Genomic DNA, 6,988 nt, shown 5'->3' on the forward strand with positions numbered 1-6,988 from the left:
GGAGTTCAGACGTCGACATGACGGTTGTTCTCCGACACAAAAGGGTAAGTTAAGTTTCCTGGTAACGTTAGCTAACATTAGCATGTGTTAGGGGCCCCGGTCAGTATTTACTAACGCTATACACTACCGTTATATAAAGTACATGAACTTTAGCAACCATGATTACACACCAACATGTTTGCTGTGTACTGTTTGTGTTTCAGAGCATTTACGCTCTGCAAAACCGCCGCCGCAGACCGTCTGGTGGGCAATGTCCGACCGGTAAGATCTCTGGTTGTGACCTGCTGGGCTTCGTATAATCTTTATGAGAGTCATGTAGAGACTTATGACAACGACTGGGATGCATCTGGGACGGCAGAGCCGGGGGGGACACTGTCACAGGATGCAGAGGAAGAAGACCGGGATGTCCGGGAGGGTTTGATGCGCTACTTGAAAAGCTAAATAAAAACTTTTCTTTGATAACTTGTCTTGTTTTTTGAAAGTAACAGTGTGCAATATTGGAAACGACATAAAGACCCCAACAGCCTTTAATATTGAACAGTTGATAAGTGAGAATAGTGCAGAGAGTAGATAATCTGTCGGTGTCTGGCTAGATTTATTTTTTAAATGTCCATTTATTCTGGACACACACTCCGCACTCTTGTCTGCTAACAACGCAGTGATCCGACCAACCAGCAGTCTGCAGGTTTTCACGTCACCTTTTGAGCTCGACTCAGCTCGCCTGGAACCTCGACTGAGGTAGTACTAAAAAAAGTCCCTGGTAGCAGGTCCCAGGGACTTGTTTTTGTAACGGAAAACCAAAAAAGGCGAGTAGAGTTGAGGCGTGTTGAGTAGATACCACACAGTGGAAAACCGCCATTAGATTCGAGGTCAGTCAGAGTAGACAGAGTGCAGGCCTGCACTTTGCCCTGATTCTTTTAGGTAGACATAAACCAAATAACAGATGTCCTGTAATCTCTGTGTGTCTAACTTTCAATAAAGGAAGAGAACTGCAGAGATTTTCCCGGAGTTCTCGTAAAGTCACGCTGGCAGATAGGTGGCTATTCTGATGGGCTCCCCTTTTGCAATTGTCTATTAACTGCTCATTGCCGTCTGCCTCTCTTTTCTTGCTTGACCGTGTTTATTTAATGAGGTAAAGTGTTCTGAACCTGACACCCTGCAAAAAAGCTACGATGACTGTTTATCTGTGTGGATTTTAAAATCTATCCGTCAACCCCGTCTTGCCCGTATTGGATGGAATTATGTCAATTTGCACTTTTTATCTGTTATACATTACAACCTGGATGCAACAAAGAACCCTTTTTTCCGGTTTAGTACATAACCCAAAGTTTTACAAAACAAAAGAAAAATTTTCAGTAACTTTACATATGTTGACAAGAAAGATGCTCACAAAACACTTTACTTGCCATTGAGTTTCTTGCGCACATTCATGTCCTCTTAAATACAAAGAACTGCTAAGTTCTATATTCCCAACATAATGTCTCTGACACTAAATCCAGATGAAAACACTAAATGTCAGAATTGGGATTTGAACTCACGCCTCCAGTGAAGAACGCAACCTAAACGCAGCGCCTTGGACCGCTCGGCCATCCTGACTGAGCTTGCAGATGTTCAGTGGGACCTGTCTCAAAAATGATAATATAGTAAATCAAATGTCATGATATGGTAGTTTCTCAGTCATCCATGTCATAGTTAGCAAGGGAAGGTTTCTCAACTGTCAGCCCAAATATATGGGCGTTCATGGAGACATGGAAGAAAGTCAACAGGGTGACTCCCACAAGGATATTGAAATATCACTGAATAAAAGAAGAAACCTGTGTAAAACATAGGGCTGCACAATTAATCAAATTTTAATCACGATTAAGATCTTGGCCTCATTGAACTTGTCCTCGTTGCCATCCCCTGCCTCTCCCTCGTCCTCCCCTTGCTCTCTGTCTATTGTCGACATTTGTTGTTCCAAAACAGGTAATCAGACCTTTGACCCATTTATAGGCCTAAACTAAAGCAGTGATATATAGTGATCAGTTAAGCAATTAGCGGTTGCACTTGTGATAAGTGTGTATGACGTGAATAAGTGTAGCATTTTGATTGGTTGTGCTTGGAAAAGGAAAGCAAGACACGACCTGTTAGAATTTTTGTGTCTTTGGTAGAGAATTGTGTGTAGTGTTTTGAAAAAAAATGTTTCATACAATGGAAAATTGAGTGAAAGGCTGAGAAATAGCTCATGTTTTTGGAGTACTGGTGTGTGGTTTTGCTGTTTGAGTGAGATTTTGTGTAAGCTGTTGTGTCATGTGACATTTGGATGAAGTTTCAATAAGTGTGCACTTGAAGTAAGATACGTGAATAGTAGACTTTTGACAGACTCACCCAACAGTGTGTGTCAATGCATGGTTTAATTTGACATGATACATGAAAGAGTACCTGACTTTATTAAACAATTTCAATTCAATTTCCTTTTATTGAAAGCTCTAAGAGGCTCTCCAGCTCCTGTTTACATCACTTGTCCTGTCATCCTTTAGGCAGTAGCAGTAAGTAACAGTAGAAAAGAATTAAAGATGTGATAATTGTTGTAAAACTTTAAGGATTCTGACACAAACACAGATGATTACACAGACATACACACAATCACACGCCCTTGGTGGTTTCAGTGTTGGTGGGATTGATTGGAATGCATGCCACTGCGTCGGCTCAGGCATCATATGAGTGACATGACACAGATTGACTGTTGCATACTGCTACAACCTACGTCATCCCAGCATTGGCCAACTGTAAACACCAAAATCATAGTCAAAGTCAGTCAGCGCTGCACCAATCAAACCTGAAACTGTCTCATAACAGACAAAGTGATTGATTTAAGACAAGCAGCTATGTTTGAACTGAAGAACAAAAGTGACTTAAATGTGAAATTCAAAAAAATATTGATCTTAAGATGATTCCCTAAAGTTAATAAATGCATTTACTTAAATACAATTTTAAGCTTTTTCTACTTTACTTGAGTGTCCATTTCCTGCCACTTTTTTCCTGCCACATTTTCTTTTACTCCACTACATTTCAAAGGGAAATGTACTTCATACTGCACTCACTGCATTGTATTTGTTAATTTTAGGTACTTTCTAAAGTCAGATTATAAATGCAAAGTATAATCAACCCAAAATGATTGTTGTAAATTACCCTATTGTTTAACCTAGCATCCTTATCATTAACTTGGTACATTTACAAAAACAACTCTACCGACTTTAGTTATTGAATAGTATGCTCTTGTTGTGATTTACCTCCAGTATTCATCTGCAGACAGCACTGCTCTTTGGTATTATCAGGTTGTGCTGGACACCAGAACGTAAAATCCAAAGTTGTACCGTCAGTCCAGAACCAATTAGTTTCCTAGAAGACATAAAAGAAAGAACATAATAAAATAGCATAAAATAAAAATAAAAATCCTTTCATTCTGTCAGAATCATCAAAACCCTGTAAAATGAAATATTACCTCTTGGCAAGCCGAGCCTCCAATCCATGTTGGTTCAGATGTCATCTGCTGTAAGTGATTGTACTCCTCTGCGCTGTGGATGGATGCCAGGTTTCCTCCAATGGTCTTACAGAATTGCTACAGTGGAAATGCCAAAAGCACAGAGTCTGAAGATGACAATTAAACAAGCATGCAAGGCAACTGCCACCATCAGAGCACTTTATAAGCAATCAGAATCCACACAGATTACCTGAGCATTAGCCCAAGTCCTTCTTGCTTTCTCAAGAAAGAAGCAGCGTTGACCGAATTTACTCCAGTTGTGGGGGCAACCTGTGGCCGGAGAAATTGCTGTCCGAAGGAAAACGGCATGGGACTTTGCACCCTCTATATCAGGCATGGTGCTGTTGTTAGATGTGACTTCTAGAGACAAACAGATAGAAATAAGCAGAAGTGTTTCTGGTTTTGGGTCTCAATGAGTTACTAAATTCATTATTTGCTTGGTTCATCAAAATTAAAAAAAATGAAACAAAGTAAATTTGAGCTTTTGTTTAGACCAGATCAGATTTTCGCAGCTAGCTTCTATACTTGATCTCTCCTGCTTCTTCACAAGTTAGATTTTTCTTTTTTTTTAAATTGGATTTAACTGCACATGCTTTTTCTCTGTAAAATGTCTCTATAGAATTATACCTTTTATTAGGGCTGCACAATTAATCAAATTGCAATCGCGATCATGATTTTGGCTTCCCACAATCAAATTGGCGTGATCGAGCGATTTTAAAAAATATATTTTCATAAAAACGCCCCGTTTTTTTTTTGCATAGTCCATCTGCTGCTCTGTAAACCATCATGTCTGATCATGAGCCAGTTCCCTGCACCATGCATCTTAGTTTCTAGATGGAGACAGTCCCAGAGGACAGAGTAACGGGAGGAAAACTCAACAGATAGCTGTCGGTTATACGTCGGTCTCAAGGTTTACCAGTTTACCAGTAAACGCAACATTCAGTCCCGTCTGTGTTATTCAGACAACAGGAGTGACCAGTGCTAGTTGGTGCTAGTTAGCATATGTTAGTTTACAGGCCTCGAGCGCAAGTAGTATTTTTCCTCTAGGGTGCACCGGTGCATCTAACGTCCTTGCATCCGCTGCAATGTTGTTCTACATGGTTTAATTTTTTGTTACATGACCCATTTCTTCTGTAAAGCCGTGCATGTGTTTGACCTCTTCTCTACTCTCTCTCCTCTTACTCTCTGCGCAGCCCCGCCACACAGCGCCGGTTACACTTCTGATATTTGTCTACAGTTTTCATTGTTATTAACACATCTGTATATTGTTACGCATGAGAGGCAAACTGTATTACCGCTGTATAATCTGGTAAACTATCTGTCATCGGTGAAAAACACAGAAGAAGTTATTGAATGCAACTAACTTCAGTTGGTAGAGTAAGAGTGTGAGACGGAGCTGCTGGACCTGGGCCAGAGATGTGACCCATGGCCAGAATATCATAGTTCATAAAAATGCAGCGGTGTGACAATACAGACATTTCATACAGACAACGTGTGTAACTCCGCTGACCCGCCGTTCGACACGTGCTGGACCCATTCATAATGATCAGCCATCTCTATGAGAACAGACATAGCACTCCCTCTCTCTCCCTAGCTCTTGTAATCAGTTATTGTTGAAAACAAGCGAAGGAGCTTTTTTTTAGAGATACATAAAGAAACAAAAATCCTAGGCTATTTATTTACAATTGCGAATTTTCATTTCCATGTGTTCAACTTCAACATAAGAAGAATGTAGCATAATAAGGATGTGAAAGCAGTTATAAACAGCCTACGTGACAATAAAATATGTTTTGGTTAAAATCCATGAATCGTGATAATAATCGTGATCATAATTTTGATCAAAATAATCGTGATTATCATTTTGGCCATAATCATGCAGCCCTACCTTTTATATTTAAAAAAAATGCCAAAAAGTCAGATTCCAATCCTATTTTATCTTAGTTACTGTCATGTTGTATGCCATTATTGATTGCATTTGTTTTTGTTGTGTAGTTGCCTCTACCTTGATGTGTGGACCAGCGAAAGGCCAGCTCTTATATAGTTCCTAACATTTCACAAGATTATTCATTTATCCATTATTGATTTTTGTGTGGAAACAACTCAAGAGCAGACTTTGCACTCCATTGCTTCATATTACAGTAAATGTGATAGAGTGAATTACTGGAAGCTTTCACCTGTGCAACAACTGTAAAGGCTATGAACCCTGTAATTTCTTTCCTACTTTGATCATATTGTATATTACTACACATTTTAATACAAATTTAACTGTCTAGTGATTTCAGATTTACATAAGTGGTACAAATGTCTTGGCTGTGAACCTGATGGCGGCCCGGGGGAAAGGAAGGATCCTATGGTCATCAATTTATAAATACATAAAGAAATATTACTCACTAAATATTGACATCTACATTTTGATGATCAACTTCTCATGAATACAACAGCTTTCCAAAGCTGTTGTAAAATTTAAACTTAATGTGACACAGTCTAAGACTCAAGTCTATGTATTGTTGTTTCCTTAGCTGAACTCTCCACAGAAGTTTACTTTGTGTGATTTACCAGCAGAGGTGGTCCACTGTTTCCAAAGAGTATTGATTGTGTCCTTGTACCTGGGGGATGTATTTGTATCTGCATGTGCTTGTTTAGACCAAATACATGCAGATGAAGTGACTGCCATGTGTGAATGATTTGTGGCTAGAAAAATCCCTGGAAAAGCTCTTGCAATTAAAGAAGACGTGTGCATGATATGTATAAACCATAAAAGATCAAATTGGGAAATTCAACAGGTTTTCTTCATTTTTTTAGCAGGTGATGAATAAAGTTCCATTTATTTCAGATAAAAAGTGAATGTTTGCCAGACCAGGATTTTTCGCCATAGCCGTGACTTTGGCGATCCCCTTCCATTTTTTCACCATGAGGTTCCCATTTCTAATTTAAAAATATCACCAGCACCCAAAAGATGCAAGTAGACTAGTCAAAGCAATTTATATATACAGTATATATATATAGCACAATTCATATTTAATCCAAAGTGCTTAACATTAACAGTAAAAACAACAGATTACATTTAAAAAATGTAATAAAAGATGATAAAAGAGGAAATTATGAATATGGTTGTACAGGTTTTAAAAACCGCTGGGCAACAGGACTTCTTTAGGACCTGATTTAAAAAAAAACTGTAAGGTGCTGGCCAATCTGGGACCTTCTGGGAGTTTATTCCAGACATGAGTAGCATAAAAACATAGTTACTCTTGAAACAACAGTTGGATGTGGTGCCACTTGATTTGTGTATTCGGAATGATGTCCTTGCTGTAAAAGAATAGGCTGCTGTCCGGTACTGAAAGAAGAGAAGATATTTCTCCAGCAGGATTTCTCTCAGCCTTTTTTTTCTGCTCTTTATCTACTTTGTCCTGCTCACATCAGCTTTCTTTGTGATTGTTTCTCATTCTTTGGTATTAAATCAACCAT

The 6,988-nt window shown here is 38.9% G+C and overlaps 1 protein-coding gene across 1 annotated transcript; it reads right to left on the reverse strand.

The window, feature by feature from the left end:
• Window positions 1–2,373: 2,373 nt before the first annotated feature.
• Window positions 2,374–3,878, reverse strand: LOC117940910 (type-2 ice-structuring protein-like). Its single transcript, XM_034866033.1, has 4 exons — window positions 3,714–3,878; window positions 3,485–3,601; window positions 3,273–3,381; window positions 2,374–2,766 (listed from the first exon to the last, which is right to left on the reverse strand). Exons 1-4 carry the CDS (start codon window positions 3,858–3,860, stop codon window positions 2,696–2,698), a joined length of 444 nt encoding a protein of 147 aa, XP_034721924.1. The 5' UTR covers window positions 3,861–3,878; the 3' UTR covers window positions 2,374–2,695.
• Between the last annotated feature and the right edge of the window lie 3,110 nt (window positions 3,879–6,988).

This window comes from Etheostoma cragini, unplaced genomic scaffold, assembly GCF_013103735.1.
Source record: "Etheostoma cragini isolate CJK2018 unplaced genomic scaffold, CSU_Ecrag_1.0 ScbMSFa_3716, whole genome shotgun sequence".
Lineage (NCBI taxonomy): Eukaryota > Metazoa > Chordata > Actinopteri > Perciformes > Percidae > Etheostoma > Etheostoma cragini.

Coding starts and splice junctions, on each gene's coding strand:
- LOC117940910 (XM_034866033.1), bottom strand. CDS start 3,860: ATGCCTGATATAGAGGGTGCAAAGTCCCATGCCGTTTTCCTTCGGACA. Junction 3,602..3,713: donor GGACTTGGGCTAATGCTCAG/GTAATCTGTGTG, acceptor TTTCCACTGTAG/CAATTCTGTAAGACCATTGG. Junction 3,382..3,484: donor GAGGCTCGGCTTGCCAAGAG/GTAATATTTCAT, acceptor TATGTCTTCTAG/GAAACTAATTGGTTCTGGAC.